Source organism: Herpailurus yagouaroundi, unplaced genomic scaffold (assembly GCF_014898765.1).
Source record: "Herpailurus yagouaroundi ecotype Mexico unplaced genomic scaffold, PumYag 202, whole genome shotgun sequence".
Taxonomy (NCBI): Eukaryota; Metazoa; Chordata; class Mammalia; order Carnivora; family Felidae; genus Herpailurus; species Herpailurus yagouaroundi.
Genome location: NW_024412433.1, coordinates 7,149,901 through 7,167,141, shown reverse-complemented (window position 1 = coordinate 7,167,141; position 17,241 = coordinate 7,149,901). Strand labels below are relative to the sequence as shown.

The 17,241-nt window shown below is 45.4% G+C and overlaps 1 protein-coding gene across 1 annotated transcript in view; it reads right to left on the bottom strand.

Moving 5' to 3' along the window:
* The window catches only part of NGEF (neuronal guanine nucleotide exchange factor), a 75,430-nt gene that overhangs the window by 19,353 nt on the left and 38,836 nt on the right, over window positions 1-17,241 (bottom strand). The window contains exons 2-3 of the mRNA XM_040450649.1: window positions 17,045-17,187; window positions 10,407-10,711 (exon numbers count right to left, since the gene is read on the bottom strand). Coding sequence (XP_040306583.1) covers window positions 10,407-10,711; window positions 17,045-17,187 — 448 coding nt within the window. The remainder of the gene's footprint in view (window positions 1-10,406; window positions 10,712-17,044; window positions 17,188-17,241) is intronic.

Below are 17,241 nucleotides of genomic sequence, written 5' to 3'. Positions count from 1 at the left end.
AGATCGTGACCTGGCTGAAGTCGGACACTCAACCGACTGCGCCACCCAGGCGCCCCTACTCATTTTTTTCTTATTGACAGAGCTTACTAATTGATTGAAGCCTGGGTTTTGCTGATACATACAACAATTAAGTTTTGTATGTTTTTCTTAGAATCAGGCATTTCCCTCAACTGCCTTATCAGATCCAGGACTTTGAATCCCTCAGGATTTTTATTTTTTAAATATTTATTTTTGAGAGAGCGCCAGCAGGGGAGGGGCAGAAACAGGGAGACAGAGGATATGAGGCACCTTTGCACTGACAGGCTGACAGCAGTGAGCCTGACGTGGGGCTCGAACTCACGAACTGCGAGATCATGAGCTGAGCCGAAGTTGGACACTCAACTGACTGAGCCACCTAGGCGCCCCCCACCCCAAGATTTTTAAGTAGGCAGCCATCCTTCATTGGCAGGTAAGAGTGGCTTTGACTTTCCTTCTTTATTGCTTTTTATCTCTTATTTCTTCCCTTGTCACGTTGGCCTGGCTTGAACTTCCAGAACATCAGCGTTAGCAAGATTCATTGTCTTGCCTTTATTGCCTCCAACAAATCTTTGTTCAATGTGATCTTGGATATAGACTTAAGATATTCCTTATACATTTCAGACAGTATCCCGAGTTTTGTTTAGATGGAAATAAATGGACTACTTCCCTTTTCAATGTCTTTGAAGATCAGGACGTTCTTCTCCTCTGGCCTATTGACATGACTCATTTTGGCCCAAACTTGACACTATCTTTGTATTCATGCATATGTGCTCAATGTATGTTATTCTTTTAATGTAGCTGCAGGTTTGATTTTCTAGTGTTTTAGGTAAATTTTTGCCTTAATTCACAGTGAGACAGATCTAGGTTTTATTTTGGGGGGGAGTGTGGGAAAGAGTGCTGATTTTGTTGGGCTGAACAGAAGGAGGACATTCAACCCTTTTTTTTTAATTTTAGTTTTTAAATTAATATGCAGTAAAATTGACTGTTTTGGGGTGCGCAGTTCTGTGAATTTTAACACAAGTATAGATACTTATAACCAATACTGCAACCAGGGCACACAAGGGTTTTATCAAAGGGCCCCTGTGCTATCCTGCTCTGGTCACACAGTCCCCAACCCTCACCCCTGGCAATCATCCATCTGGTCTCTGTCACTGTAACTGTTGTTCTCAGAATGTCCTACACATGGAATCACTTAGTGTGGAAACTTTCTGGTTTCTTTTGCTCAGTCAGATGCCTCTGAAATTCATCTAGGCCATGCGTATCAATAGATCTTCTTTTTAGCACAGAGCAGCATGCCATTGTACGGACCTGTATCCATATCCAACGGAGATGTATCCGTATCTGTTAAAGGATAATTGGGTTGTTCCAAGTCTTGGGCAATTATGAATAGAGATACTATAAACCTTCATGTGCAGGCTTTTGCGTAAATGTGAGTTTTTTATGTGTCTAGAGCAATGGTTCTCAACGAGGAAGTATTTTTGCTCCCCAGGGTACATTCATCTAGATCGAGACACATTTGTGGTTGTCACAACTGGGGGTAGAAACGTGTTACAATGCACAGGAGAGTTCCCCCCAACCCCCAACAAAGAATGATCCAGCCCCAAATGTCATAATGTTGCTCTTGAGACACTGGTCTAGGTAGACACCTACGATTGGGACTGCTGGGCTCTACGCTGTCTGTGTCACTTATAAGAGCCCTGAGTTAGACTCTGTGTTGAGTATGGCACCTGCTTCAGATTCTCCCTCTCTCTCTGCCCCCTCCCCCACTTGTGCTCTTTCTCTCTCTCTAAAACAAAACACAAAACAAAATAAAAAGAAACCACCCACTCTTCTCCAGAGCAGCCAGACCATTTTGCAATCCTACCAGCGATGTACATGAATTCTAGTTCTCCCACATCCACACCAGCACTTGGTATTGTATTTTTCTTTTTTTTTTTTTTTTTAGCTAGTGTGTATCATTATTATTAGGTTTTTTTAATGTTTATTCATTTTTAAGAGAGACAGCATGAGTGAGAGGGACACAGAGAGAGGGGGTGACAAAATCCAAAGCGGGCTCCGAGCTGACAGCAGACAGCCTGATGCAGGGCTCGAACTCACGAACCATGAGATCATGACCTGAGCCGAAGTCAGACACAACTGACTGAGCCACCCAGGCAGCCCTATTATTATTAGTTTTTAGAGGGTTTTCCTTTGTGGATTTCTTAGGATTTTCTACGTAGACAATCATCATATCACCTGTGAACAGGGATAGGGACAGTTTGTTTCTAACTTCCCTGCAGACTTTCTCTTTGACTCAGGGACACGTGCTGCTTGACTTCTGTGTTTGGAGATTTTTCTGTTATCTTCATGTGATTTTTATTTTCATTCTATGATAATCAGAGAACATACTTTGTATGATCTGAATTATTTTATTTATTTTGCTTTCTAGAATGTACTTATTTTTTTATCATTTATATCCAAGTTAGCACATAGTGCAACAATGATTTCAGGAGTAGATTCCTTAAACCCCTTACCCATTTAGCCCATCTCCCCTCCCACAACTCCTCTAGCAACCCTCTGTTTGTTCTCTATATTTAGGAGTCTCATGTTTTGTCACCCTCCCTGTTTTTATATAATTTTTGCTTCCCTTCCCTTATGTTCATCTGTTTGTCTCTTTTTTTTTTTTTTTTACGTTTATTTATTTTTGAGACAGAGAGAGACAGAGCATGAACGGGGGAGGGTCAGAGAGAGGGAGACACAGAATCTGAAACAGGCTCCAGGCTCTGAGCTGTCAGCACAGAGCCCGACGTGGGGCTCAAACTCATGGACCGCGAGATCATGACCTGAGCCGAAGTCGGCCGCTTAACCGACTGAGCCACGCAGGCGCCCCTCTGTTTTGTCTCTTAAAGTCCTCATATGAGTGAAGTCATATGATATTTGTCTTTCTCTGACTAATTTCGCTTAGCATAATACCCTCTAGTTCCATCCATGTAGTTGCCAATGGCAAGATTTCATTCTTTTTGATTGCTGAGTAATACTCCACTGTTTATATGAACCACATCTTACTTATCCATTCAACCATCAATGGACATTTGGGCTCTTTCCATACTTTGGCTATTGTTGATAGTGCTGCTATAAACATGGGGTGCATGTGCCCCTTCAAAACAGCATCTCTGTATCCCTTGGATAGATACCTAGTAATGCAATTGCTGGGTCATAGGGTAGTTCTATTTTTAATTTCTTGAAGAACCCCAATACTGTTTTCCAGAGTGGCTGCACCAGCTTGCATTCCCACCAGCAGTGCAAAAGAGATCCTCTTTCTCCGCATCCTCGCCAACATCTGTTGTTGCCTGAGTTGTTAATGTACGCAATTCTGACAGGTGTGAGGTGGTCTCTCAGTGTGGCTTTGTGTTTCCCTGATGATGAGTGATGTTGAGCATGTTTTCATGTGTCGGTTGGCCATCTGGATGTCTTCTTTGGAGAAGTGTCTATTCATGTCTTTTGCCCCTTTCTTCACTGGATTATTTGTTTTTTGGGTATTGAGTGTGATAAGGTCTGTATGGACACTAACCCTTTATCTGATATGTCGTTTGCAAATATCTTCTCCCATCCCGTCAGTTGCCTTTTAGTTTTGCTGATTGTTTCCTTTGCTGTGTAGAAGCTTTTTAGTTTGATGAGGTCTCAATAGTTCATTGATCTGAATTCTTTAAAATCTCTTAAAGCGTGCTATGATCCATCTTGGTGAATGTTCTGTGTGCACTTGAAAAAAAAAAAACCCTGTATTCTTCTAGTGTTGAGTGGGGTGTCCTATAAATGTCATTAGTTCCACTTGGTTGATGACAGTCAATTTTTCTCCTTTATTTTTTTTTTTTAAAGAAAGCAGACTCTGCTTTATTATTTATTTGATATTCTTTTAAGTAGGCCAGCACAGAGCCCAGTGTGGGGCTTGAACTCATGACCCTGAGATCAAGACCTGAGCTGAGATCAAGAGTTGAACACTTAAGTGACTGAGCCACCCAGGCACCACCCCCCACTTCCTAAATTTTTTTTTTTTTTTTTTTGAGAGAAGGAGAGAGCATGCATGTGTGCACGTTGAGGAGGGGCAGAGGCAGAGAGAGAGAGAGAATGTTAAGCAGGCTTCAAGCCCAGCAAGGAGCTGGTCGAGGGACTCAATCCCACAATCCTGGGATCATGACCGGAGCTGAAATCAAGAGTCAGACGCTCAACTGACTGAGCCACCCAGGTGCCTGAATGACAGTCAGCTCTTCTATATCCTGATTTCATGCCTCCAGGTCCTACCGATTATGGAGAAAGGGGGTGTTTAAGTGGATTTGCTGCAATGTGTGTGTGCACTACTGATCAGATTTGGTTACTAAGATTCTCAAATTATGTGTGTATTTCCCTCTTTGCCATGTTCTAGACCAGGGGTCAGCGCAACCATAGCCCATGGGCCGGCCAACTGTAACTGTAAAGTTTAACTGGAATGTCCATCCCTTTGCATGGTGTCTATCTGCAGCTGTGACATTATAACGGAGAGCTGAGTGGTTGTGAAGGAGGCCGCATGGCCCGCAAAGCCTAAAATATTTACTATCTGGTCCTTTACTAATGGATGATTCCTGCTCTGGACTTGTCCTGACCAATACAGTGGCAACCTGGAGCTCTTGAAATGGAGGTTGGTTTAAATTAAGTAAAATTAAACGTTTGGTTCCTCAGTTGCACTAACTGGGTTTCAAATGCTCAACAGTCACATGTTGACTGGAGACTTTTGGAGATGCAGTTATAGAACATGTCCAATATTGCAGAAAATGCTGCTGGCCAGCAGTGTTCTAGGCTATTCTAAGCAACAAGGGACTCCTCTGTGCTTTGACCACTTGGCACAACTCAGTCATCTGGGTGCAACATCTCTTTTGTAGATTGTTTTGGTTACCTGGTATATTTTGGTGTTTAAAAAATTTTTATTTTTGAGTTAATTTTTGGTAGCTTACATTTTCCTAGAAAATAATTCTTCACTCAAAACTTACGTTATCTTTTGGTCTCTACCCTATCTGCTTTCCTTAAGAGTATGTTTGTGTGGGGGTTTTCCCACCGTATGTCTCAAGCTGACATCTTAGTTCAGTTAATTTTGTATTTATTCCTTATTTAATAATGAAAGCATGTAAGGTTGTGAATTTTTATCCAAATGCAGCTTTGGCAGCATTCCATGTGTTTTTAAAAATGTAGCATCTTCCTCATCCTCTTTGAAAAAGTCTATAATTATAAGATTTACTTTCTTATCTCAAAGGTTAGGAGCATTTAAACATTTCTGATGTGAGGTTTTTACACTGTTTACATTTATTTTCTTGTTTCACTGCATTTTATGGCGGAGAGATTCCGGCCTGTACAATTTTAATAAACACTTATCGAGCTTTTTCTTATCTGTTGAACATGGCCACTCTTTGGTGGTATTTCTGGGCACTGGAAAATAAAAGATTGCTTCTCTTAGGAGCAGTGCTGTCCAAAAGAAATAGCAGTCTCAGATACAATTTTAAATTTCTTAGTAACCACATTAAAAAAGGTAAAAAAAAAAAAAAGGGAAAATTTTCATCTATTTTACTTAATCTAGTATATCCAAGATATTATGTCAACATGCAATATAGAAATTATTAATAAGGTACTTTGCTTTCTTTTTATTTGTGCTAAGCCCTCAAAATTTGGCGTGTATTTTACACGCACAGCATGTTCCGTTGGGGTTAACCGCGTTAAGGGATCCGTAGCTCCACGTGGAGACATGCTACCAGTGGGCGACACGCCTTCAGTGACTATAGAGATCTGTAAAAATGTCTTAAACCCACCTCGTGACTGTCTTCAGATTGCTTATGTCTGTGGTATATCCCACCCCTACAGAGACGGTATATTGTATATGTCAGCTTCTGCTAGTGTTTCTGACGGATTCTGCTCTGTCTGGCTGCCGGTTCATAATAGTTTGTAATATTACCTTTTCATTGTAGAGTGCACCTCTTGGGAATGGCCTTCCTACTTCCTAATCATAAGACAGAACATCTAGGAGACTAGGTTGAAAACAGTAAAAAGACTGGCAGGTTTCCTATAAAAATGACAAAATATTTTTATGTGAAAAAAGATACAACAGACAAAGCAGGAAGGCAGGGCACCATTGAGATCAGCCCGTATGGCTCTTTATCCTCCTAACTGAGTCGATGTGCCTGGCAGCCCTGTGATACAGGTACTATGATTATCTCCATTTTACAGATAAGGAAACAAAGGCACAGAGAGGTTAAGTAACAGGCCCAAGGTCACACAGCTAGGGAGTAGCAGAACTGGGATTCAAACCCAGGCATTTGGGCTCCGGTGCCTGTGCACATAACCACCATGCTAAATCACTTCCCCTATGCTTTACGACAGAAGAAAACATTTTAAATGTATATAAAAAAATGTAACGTCCAGAACATACAAAAAGCTGCTATCGATCAAGAAGAGAAGTACAGTAAAACCTGGACTTGTGAGCATAATTTGCTCTGGAAACATGCTCGTAATCCAAAGCACTCATATATCAAAGTGGATTTCAAGAACTATTGACTCAGTTGTGATCATGTGACATGTGGCGTCATGTCCTACTTGTACTGCAAGACATGGCTCACTTGTCAAGTTAAAATTCATTAGAGGTGTTTGCTCGTCTTGCGGAACCCTTGCTGAACAAGGTACCCGAAATCCAAGGTCCTACTGGATAAACGCCCCAACAGAAAAATGGGCAAAGGATAAGAACAGGCAATTCTTAGATAAAGAAACGGAAACAGCCAACAAACATATGAAAAGACACTCAATTTACAAGGCATCGATACAGGCGGGTTAAAACGAGGTACGATTTCTTTCACCCAACAGACTGGAGCAAACGTCTTGCGGCTTGCTAACTGGCACCCCTGGGGCGGTACGGAACCTGCCTTGCCTCTTTGAATGGCAAGCTGGCAGTGCCCACCACCATTTAAACTGTTCTTTGCGGCGACATTTACCCCAATGTTTACAGTGGCGCTGTCAACAGGAGCCAAATTATGGAAAGAGCCCAAACGTCCATCAAGTGATGGATGAAATAGATTAGATGTGGTTTATACATACAATGGAGTACTATTCGGCGATGAAAAAGAATGAGATCTGGCCATTTGCATTAACACGGATGGAACTGGAGGATATTGTGCTAAGCCAAAGAAGTCAGAGAAAGACAGATATCACATGATTTCACTCATACGTGGAATTTGAGAAACTTTACCGATTTTCATAGGGGAAGGGAAGGAAAAATAAGATAAAAACAGAGGGAGGCAAACCATAAGAAACTCTTAAATACAGAGAACAAACTGATGGTTGAGGGGGTGGGGGAAATGGGGGCTGGGCATTAAGGTGGACACTTGTTGGGATGGTCACTGGGTGTCATGTGTAAGTGATGAATCACTGGGTTCTACTCCTGAAGCCAAGACTACACTCTATGTTAGCTAACTTGAGAATTAAAAAAAAAAAAAAAAGCATACATACGAACTTAGAAAACCTTAAAATAAACTGTTCACTTTTTACTGTTTTCACTTAAAAAAAATTTTTTTCTTTTAATTATGTAATCTCTACACCGAAGAGGGCTCGAACTCAAGACCCTGAGATCAAGAGTCACATGCTCTTCCGACTGAGCCAGCCAGGTGCCCCTAGAGCGCACTTTACTTTGACACATGAGCACGGAGATACATGCACACGGAAGCTCTTCCTAATCAAGCTCCGCGGGACCACTTGCTGAGTCGATGGCACTGTTTCCCTGCAAAGCTGTGCAGGGGTCCGCTGAGCTCTTTGGTCACCAGGCCACCTGCACACTTCCCTCCCCACCTATGAGCCGCCCGCCCCCATGCTTGCCGTCACACTCATTCAAGCTAGCTGTACTGCAGGCCACAGGGAGCGGTTTTCATGAAAATTAAGCTGAAGGCTCTTAAGAGGCCTTCAAAAAGCAAGTTGCCAACAAAAAGCAAGTTGCTAAAAACCAAAACCCAAATCAAACTGCTGTTGAATGAAACAACTGTAAGTATGGGGGGAAACCTCACAAACATCCGTAAGGATTTTGCCCCTACGAGTCTCTGTAAGTGTCTGAACTCCAAAACCAGAGTTTTGTGACATTGTGACTACACTTTAAACAGGAAAGAGAAGACACACACAGCTGGTCCCCCGGTGAGAAGCCAGGAGCCGAGAAAAGGCCGGCACACGTCTGCGTTCTCTTGAACGACGAAAACGTGTTCATGAATTGCCTATTTAATTCTAAAACACTTAAAAATAAAGCGATACCGTCATCAACGTAAAGGATCCCTTTAACAATACAAGATGATTCGCTCCCTTTGTGAACTTATCCGAATTCGACTCTGTCCCACAATGTAACGGGTCTAGTTTTCCAATCAATTGGAGGATTTCGGTCTTTCCATGGAGGATTTAAGCAATTTACACTTATTATAACTGATAAGTTTGCTACGGACTCTGCCGCCTTATTTTATGTTGTTGGTTTTTGTGTGTGTGTGTGTGCTTTTTTATGGTTTTCTTTCATTACAAAGAATATGGTTTTCTTTTATTACAAAGAGAGCCCTGTGCTCTCTGCTTTAACTTTACTTATGTTGTAGAAAGCTTACGTTATAAGTTCTACTAGAGTTTATCCCTAAGCTTTCCGAAGTAGTTCAAATCTTTATTTCTCTAATTATCAAGGTAGGAGAAAGAAATATTTACCCAGAAATTGGTCTTTTTCCCTTGTTCCAGGGACCAAAAAAAAAAAAAAAAAAAAAAAAAAAAAGGCCCCATGGTGGTAATACTGTGTGAAACAAGTCAAATACAAAATAGTATTGTATAATTCCTAGTTAGGGACGGCGGCCGTATCTGCAGCTGGGGAAGCCTCTAGGAGGGACGGACAGCTGCGGGGGTGGGAGGGGTGTCTCTCCACGTGTTCCCGCACCTTCCTCAAGGTTGCTTTTCTCAATCCAGCGCCCCCTGCCTCCGGGGAGGTACCCCCATACATCTTCATTTCCGTGGGGGCGACTGGCTTCTTTATGCCTCCTCCAGTATTTTTTATGCAAAACTGGGGAGAAGCCACATCGGGAATGGATGCCTACACATTATTTACATCAGAAGTTTCATAAGAAAAAACAAAACTCTTGACACAGCCATTTACAAGTCACTGCTCACAAGTCCCAAGGGATGTCAAGTTTTAATCCATCCCTCCTGATCGTCCCTGACCCTCCCGGGTGGGGTGCCGGCGGCTCTGCACAAAATACCGCCCTGCCGCCCCCAACGGCCCCCTAGCCTTCCCTGAGCAGCTGTCAAGCACACTGTGAGCCTGAGTCCACGTTAGGGGACTCTGGTCAGGAGTGCTCTCGTTCCCGGTCGTGGCTGTGGGCACACGTTACTTGTGCCTTTTAAATAAACAAGAAGAACAAATGTTTCTGTAGACTCCGGTGCAGAAGGCACAGGGGTTAAACAGGGCAGGCCATCTGGAGACCCGGCCGCATCTAGGAACAAGTTCCAGTACGGTCTTGAAGGGGCACGTGAGTGTGGGTGAGAGACAGATGATGAAACTGAATACAATGAAAAAAACCCCAAATCTCTCCACCTATCTATCCACCTTTTAAAATTCCCGGTGAGCACCCACGTGGATCCTCGCCATTTCCCCCCAGCAGTCTCTGTCCTCACCGCTGACCGGCCACGCCCTGGTGACTCTAGACCACAGGTGCGCTTTCCGCACCCAAGTAATCTTTACTCAACTAAATGAACACGAAGATTTCTTAGCGACGCGTTTCCGTCACTGTTAATTCTTCATGGGTTATTTCTCCCTGCCTGCGACAAACCGTTAGGCAACCCAGTGCTTCTGCCTCAGCCTAACTCACAGGCAAGGTCTGGCTGAACCATCAAGTGAAGCAGAGAAGGCACACAAGTCCTGGATTTCCCGTTGAGGGAAGATTCGCTCGGGCAAGGTGGCAGGGGCTCCAGAATGACGCGGTGAAGGTGAGCCACAGATGACTGACTTCCTTCCCAGGCCCAGCGAGCTCGGCATCACCGAGTGCATCGGCGCTCACGTGCGCCCCACAAACACCCGACGGCAATGGCGGCGACAAAAGAATGCCACCTTGCTCTCTAATGAAACAGCTATGCTGTGAACAGGCAGGCTTGGGCTGAGCTCTCCTGGAAGGTAATGAGGTATTTTTTGTTGCCTGTGAAATGATGTGAATTTCCCTGTATGTTCTGGATGGTTGAGCCCTGCCTGGAACTCTTCTGGTTAGCCAGCTGGAGGTCCTCCCCTCACAAGAAGAAGCCTCATCACCGCCCCCCCTCCCCACCCCTGGTTAAAACACCTGTACGTTCTGAAAGGCGATAAGGAGATCCCACCCCCTCCCCTCCGGGCAGCCCTTTACCTCCTGCAGTTTGATCTCCTCGGGCTGGAGGATTTCCAGCACCCCGCTGCTCTGAATCTCTGGAAGATCCTGCCAGAGGTTAAATCGCGAGTGGGGGTTACTGAGCAGGCAGATCTGGGGCAGAGCCTTCCTCTCGGGTGGGCTTGCCGGCTCGTCCTCCTCCTCCTCCTCGTCCTCATCCTCTCCTGGAGTCTCCTCGCTGGCCGGGGAAACATGGGCATTGGTTTGTATCTCTGCATCCTGTTGTCTCCTGGTTTCAATTTCCTGGAGTGTTGATTTGTCTCGGTATTCCTGATACAGGAGCCCTGAAGCCAAACAGATTTGTAATGAAGAAAAGGGAAAGATTTCAGACAAAGATCTTTCTGAATCACTAGGTCAAGGCTCGGTACTCCTATCAAGGGCAGGTGCTGCACCTATGAATACATAAAGCCAGCCAGCCCCGCACCCCCGTCTCCCCAAAAGGCTCCGGGCGGCCCAATGAACTGCCACTTTCTTCATTTCTCGGGAACGATCAGCATATGGAAATTTTGTTCAACAAATAAAGAAATCCAGGAATGCGTTCAAAATCCAGTCACACAAATATACTCGGCAAATCTAGAACTTGATGTGTTAATAACCATTGTGCACAGAATTGATGGAGATGTCCCAATTATGTTTCAGTATCCCAACAGGATGCTTTCCCTAGCCTTAAATGCTTCAATATTAAAAACCTAAGTATGTTCATTTGTGAAATGGGAGTAGTTGTAAATTCTCATCTTGAAGGAAAGACCAGTAATTCATTCCTTTTTTTTTTTTTTTTTTTTTTGCTTTTGCAATTTCAGACTTACCTCCCTGACCAATTGTACTTAAAATAAAAGCACTCTATGTCTCCAAGGAGATTTGGAGGTACATATGAATCAGCACAAACGTAGCATCTCCATAGGGAAAACCCACTTCAGACATCCTGGCTGTAGGGTGGAGGGAGTGTCTCCTCACAGCAGATAAGCTTCAGTGGCCAGGGGGGTTCCCGGCCTAGCGAGACCGGGGTGGGGCCTGCGTGAGGAGGGGGTCAGACCCCTAGGGTCTTGTCTACCTGCCACGCCATGAAGGTGGTGGTCTATCCTGTTGGGATGAGAGAGGCCCCGAATGACCCGAGGCAAGCAGCTCTGCCCCCCTTTTTGAATGGCTGTGGTTAGGAAGAAAGACGCTTGGGTAACTCCCCAGGGGGGTGATGATGGAGACGTGCACTACCTGTGGGGGATGGGGCCAAGTACCCAATTCAGGGAACAGTGATAATGAGGTACAAGTCGGTCCCGGTGACTGCCTGTTGCTGGGTCATGAATGGCATCCAGGTGACCAGCATGGCCACAGGGTGTGGTGGCCCCACTCAAAGAGACCAGGAACACAGGGAGAGGGTACAACTGGGAGATGGGGTGGTGGAGAGATCAGGTGCACCTGAGGGGCACCCAGGAGGAGAGGTCCAGTGGGCAGCTAGCTGGATGTACTGGTCTGAACAGCAGTTGGGGCCCCTTGATATGTCCACCTAGAAAACAAAGATGATTTTCCCAAAGAAATTCTAATTGGGATAAATGTACCACTCGTAAAGCACTTTCTCTTACAATGAACGAAGTACAAACATTAGCTATCATTCCTTCCTTATCTAATTGTTAAATATATCTAAACAGGAGACAAAGGAACGAAAGAAAAACAGATTGACTTTGAAATCCTGAACGTGGCCAGATAAATTATATTCATAAACAGGAGCCAAACAAACTCGCCCTGTGGAATTAGTTGGCTTCCTATGCTCCATAATGCAAAATTGTACAGCCTTTATGGTAAGTATAGCGTTTACTTAAAAAAAAAAAAAAAAAAAATTAAGATCCAGGGCGCCTGGGTGGCTCAGTCGGTTGAGCAGCTGACTTCAGCTCAGGTCATGATCTCATAGCTTGTGAGTTCGAGCCCCGCGTCGGGCTCTGTGCTGACGGCTCAGAGCCCGGAGCCTGCTTGGGATTCTGTGTCTCCCTCTCTCTCTGCCCCTAACCCACTCACATTCTGTCTCTGTCTCTCTCAAAAATAAAAATAAACATTAAAAATAATAATAAATAATTTTAAAAAATTAAGATCCTATGATGTTGCACTGTTAGAATCCTGTGATTTTCCAATGTTACAGTGAAAAAAGAAAAGCAAAGTCTTCGTTAAATGCAATCCAGACTGAAGATCTGTAAGACAGAGGTTTAACGTCACTACCTAAACTGGTTCAGTCATGAGCGTAAGATTTAACTGTTGTGCTGACATTGACCCAGTCATTCTCCTGTGATTCCAATGCACAGTGTTTCCAGAGGCTTAAAGAAATCAAGTTTGAGTTGACTTGGATTCACGTTTCCAGGTGAATGAGCCTCTCACATAGTAGGTACTCATATATTTGTTGGACGCCTTTAAAAAAAATGCCGTTTCTAAAGTTTCACCAAAGCGCTTACTAATCTGGCATCTTTTTGAAGGTTCAAAAAATATGTCTTACATATGCTACGGTCGGCATATCATGAGTAAATCCTATCTCCGGCATCTCACTGTGATACGTCTGGTGAAAAGCAGCAAAAATATCAGCATTGTGGGTAGTTGGGTTGAAAATAATAATTCGGAAATCACACGGTTGGCTGCCTCTCTCCCATCTCCTCACACCCCTTGTTCCCAGCTGGCAGGGGAGGAGTTTTGTTTGGGTGCTGACCCGTTCTGTGCTCTGGGAAGTGGGTGAATGTTGACTGATCAAAACCTACCGTGATGCTGTACTGCACACCTGAAACTAATATTAGTTTATATGTTAACTAACTGGAATTAAAATAAAAGCTTAAAAAAATAGAAGTAAAAACTTTCTCCAAAGGGTGGAGGGAAAAAAACCCAAACCAACCAAACAAACAAAAATTCTTTAGAGAGAGCTCTCAATTATCTTAGCAGTATAATGGCTAGCTCCAGGGGACTCCCTTGACAAGATAAAATCACAGAAATTCGTCTTAAGATTTAGAAATAAATGTCCACATCCAATGTAAATTTCCCTTAAAATCTGGCTTCATCTGCCTAAAGGGCCTCATCTGCCCTATAAGATTCACAGGGGACACTCAGCCCTCATCTCTAAGTTCAAAGTATACAGGTTGTTCATGTATATGCTGAAAGCCAGAAAATAAGTTTAACAAAACCACCTGAAACAAACAAACAAACAAACAAACAAACAAACAAACAGCCCTACCGTGATAGTTTCCTCCTTCTTGCCAGTGGTGGGTTTAGACATGAGCATGACATAACCTAACCTGGCCAAGGAGAGTAAGGGGACATCCTACATCTCTGAGAAGGGCTTCCCAAAAAGATGTTCCTTACCAATAAACACTTGAAGAATAAATACTTCCCTTTTATGCTTTTAGACATGGCTGCTTGAAGATGTGATGCCTGGAGCTATGGCAGCCATCTTGTGACATGAAGCCCAAATGTTGAGAATGGTGGAGGGAAAGGAGCTGGGTGAGGAAACCAACTCCAGAATTTTCTACCTTTGAGATACAATATTGCCATTGTGTAATGTCATTTTTTGCTGGATATTCTGTTACTTTTGGTCAACGACTCCCACTACCAGTAATTTTAGGATTTTCTTAAAACTCTATAGTTCTTTCTGAAGCATTTAGAATATGAATTTCAACACTGTTTTTCCTGGAATTACTGTGACTACGAAGAGTTATCTGACACACTGTGTAACCATTTCTCATAACTTGTTTATTTTTATTAGTCTTAAAATTCAGATAGAGTAGCTTTACCTGAGAAGCTACATGTTAACTGATTAAATTTCTCTACTCCTTGTACTGTTAATATGATTTCCTATTTTATATCTTGTACACTCAGCAAGCACAACTTTATGTGAAAATTAACTTTACTGGTAAAATCTTTCACCTGGTGTATATATTTTTAACTGTTTTAAATATTTATTTTTGAGACACACACACACACACACACACACACACACACACACACAGTGCAAGCAGGGGAGGGGCAGAGAGAGAGAGAGGAAGACACAGAATCTGAAGCAGGTTCCAGGCTCCGAGCTGTCAGCACAGCGCCGGATGCGGGGCTCAAACTCACAAGGTCATGACCTGAGCCGAAGTCAGATGCTTAACTGACTGAGCCATCCAGGGGCTCCTTTCACCTGGCATATTATTATTATTTTTTTAGTGTTTATTTATTTTAAGAGAGAGACAGAAAGAGAGTGCGTGTGCGCACACAGAGGAGGGGCAGAGAGAGACAGGGAGACAGAGAATCCCAAGCAGGCTCCTGCGCAGCGCCCGACGCGGGGCTCTATCTCACAAACCGTGAGATCAGGACCTGAGCCAAAATCAAGAGTCGGACGCTCAACCGACCGAGCCACCCAGGTGCTCCCCACCTGGTGTATTATATTCATGCACAATTAGAAGACCCAGTTCCCATCTTTCCTACTTAAAATGATTTGTACCAGGCTGGCTGTGCTGCCCCGTGAAAGAGGGGGAGTTCTTCGCTCCTCTTGCCCAAGCTCCTGGAGTCATTCAAAATCTCACTTTTTGAATCACTCAAATAGAAACTTCTAAAGGGTGGGGGATTCATTTAAGTGAACACCTTTCACGTGTCAAGCATCTGTTAGGGGTCAGAGACAACAACAGCACACCTGTGCACACGAAGCCAGTCTCAGGGTCCATCACAGGGTCTCGGGGTCCGTGGTCTATAACGACAGCTGTGGGCCATAGCGTGCATCATCCTGAGCAATTCTGCTCTGGCCTCCGTGGGAGACGCTGCAAAACCTAAGAGCAGGCTACAAAATGCCCACACCTGCCTTCGCCTTTTCCTCCCTGCTTGATTCCCCTGTGGCTTTAGGAACTCGTCCTTATCTGATACCTGGCAAGGAACTCCCTCCCTTCCGGGAGGTAAGGGCAGATATGGCTGTTGGAGGAGTCTGTTCGGCACCGGCCTCAAGTCCATAAGGGAGGAAGCGAGAAGGTGCTGACAGCTCTGGGTTGTCGTCCATCCATCACAGCCGGTGAGCACTTACTACGGATCCAGCCCAGGAGCCGGACAGAGATATTCACCAATGACACCAGCGGATACTGGAAGGGGGTGGTGGGAGAAAAGACTTGGAATATTAGTCCCTGCGGTTTGCCACATGCCGAGGGCCAGCCTGAGTGCACACCAGCGCTCAGGTCCCCTGACTCCCTGCTTCAAGCTTGTGCCACTAGCCTAACAGGACCGGCCACCTCCAGGAGGGGTGTCTCCACACGCCCGTGATGCAGAGGACAGCCCCTCTCTCCGCGAAAGGAGGCATGGAGCTCCCCACCCCCACTCTACGTCCCTCCCAGTGATGACACTGATTTTAGCTACAGAAGATCCCTTTCGAGAGGGTGGAAGTCAAGGTTTCCAGCGTAGGCTAAGGCAGAGGTGGGTTTCCTCACTACGAAGGACAATGTGGCAGAGAGGCGGGAAGAAAAGGTTTCTAAGGGTCTTTGCTCTCGGCCCCTGTCTGTTACCCCAGCAAACAAAGGGAAAATCTGCCACCGTCACCCAGCCTGACACACAGGAAGCCCTGGTAACAACATTCCTGGAGTCAGCGCAGCCCAACAGCTCGCAGAATGCGCCCCACCCCCTCTGCTGTGCGCGGGGCTCCGCTCCTCTCAGGGTTCAGTCTGGAAAAATCCCTTCCAGGGAAGAGTGGGCTGGCCCGAGAAGTCTCCCACAGACAGGGTCTCCTGGGGCAACGGAAACTCTGCTTCCACTCAAGACACCTCCCGTCTGCCTCAGTGACTCAGAGAGAGGACAGTAATGATGTATTTAGGGATAAAATTTCCCAACCTGGCGTTTTAATTTAACGGACAAACTGCTGCTCTGACAACACCGAAGGACAAAAAGATTTTCTAAGCAGCCGGTACCATTTTCCAAATAACGGAGCCCACGTTGCCCCCCTTCACTACCGCCGGTGGTGACTGTCACGGGACGGACCTAGTTTGACGTCGTTAGCAATTTTTGACTTTTAAATCCAAGTGCTTGAGTTCTCGGGACACCTTCTCAACCCACTCTGCGTTCACACAGTTCTTGAGCCACAGCTGTGCCCCGCACCCTGGGCCACGTTCCTGGAAAAGCAGGTGACACCAGCCTTCCCTTCCTAACCCAGGGGCCTCTGGGGCTCCCACTCCGTCTCCATTTTACCCTTCCTTCCCACCACCGCCTCTTCTTCCTGAGCCTGGGTCTCCGCAGAAGCCATTCTCAGACCTGGCTGTCTTCCCAGGTCTTTCCAAGGCCCCTCCCAGGAGGGGGCTCCCACAGCACCCCTTCCTGCAAAACCCAGCAGGGCCTCACCCCTGGTCTTTTTGGCAGAAATGACAAGGGGGCAGAGGGCCCTCCCCCAGAAAGGGCTGGGCAGGTAGACCTCTCTGGAGAGCAGGAGTCAAATGCACTTGCTGGAACCCAATTATACAGCACTATTAAAATGTGGCAGTTTTGCCTGTGGAACCACTTGGAACCGAATGTGTCAAAAAGGTCCCTTAGCCACACGGGATACGGTGCTCGCAGAAATGCAACGGCATCTCACGGGCAGGGGGACCCTCCGAGTCCACCAGGGCGCTTCCCAGTGGAGCCCCGCCGCCGCCGCCAAGGACACCCACCTATCTGTTCGATGAGGTTTCTCCACGAGTCTGCGGGAATGGGGTGGATCATCTGCAGGGCCTCGGTGAGCGTGGTCGGGCTGTCGGCGAGCGCCGGGCACTCCTCGGGCGTGGCCCCATTTCCCGGCGTGGAGGACGACTCGCTGCCCGAGAGAAGGAGGCGCAGCGCCGGTTATTTTTAAGCAACGACAACCTTG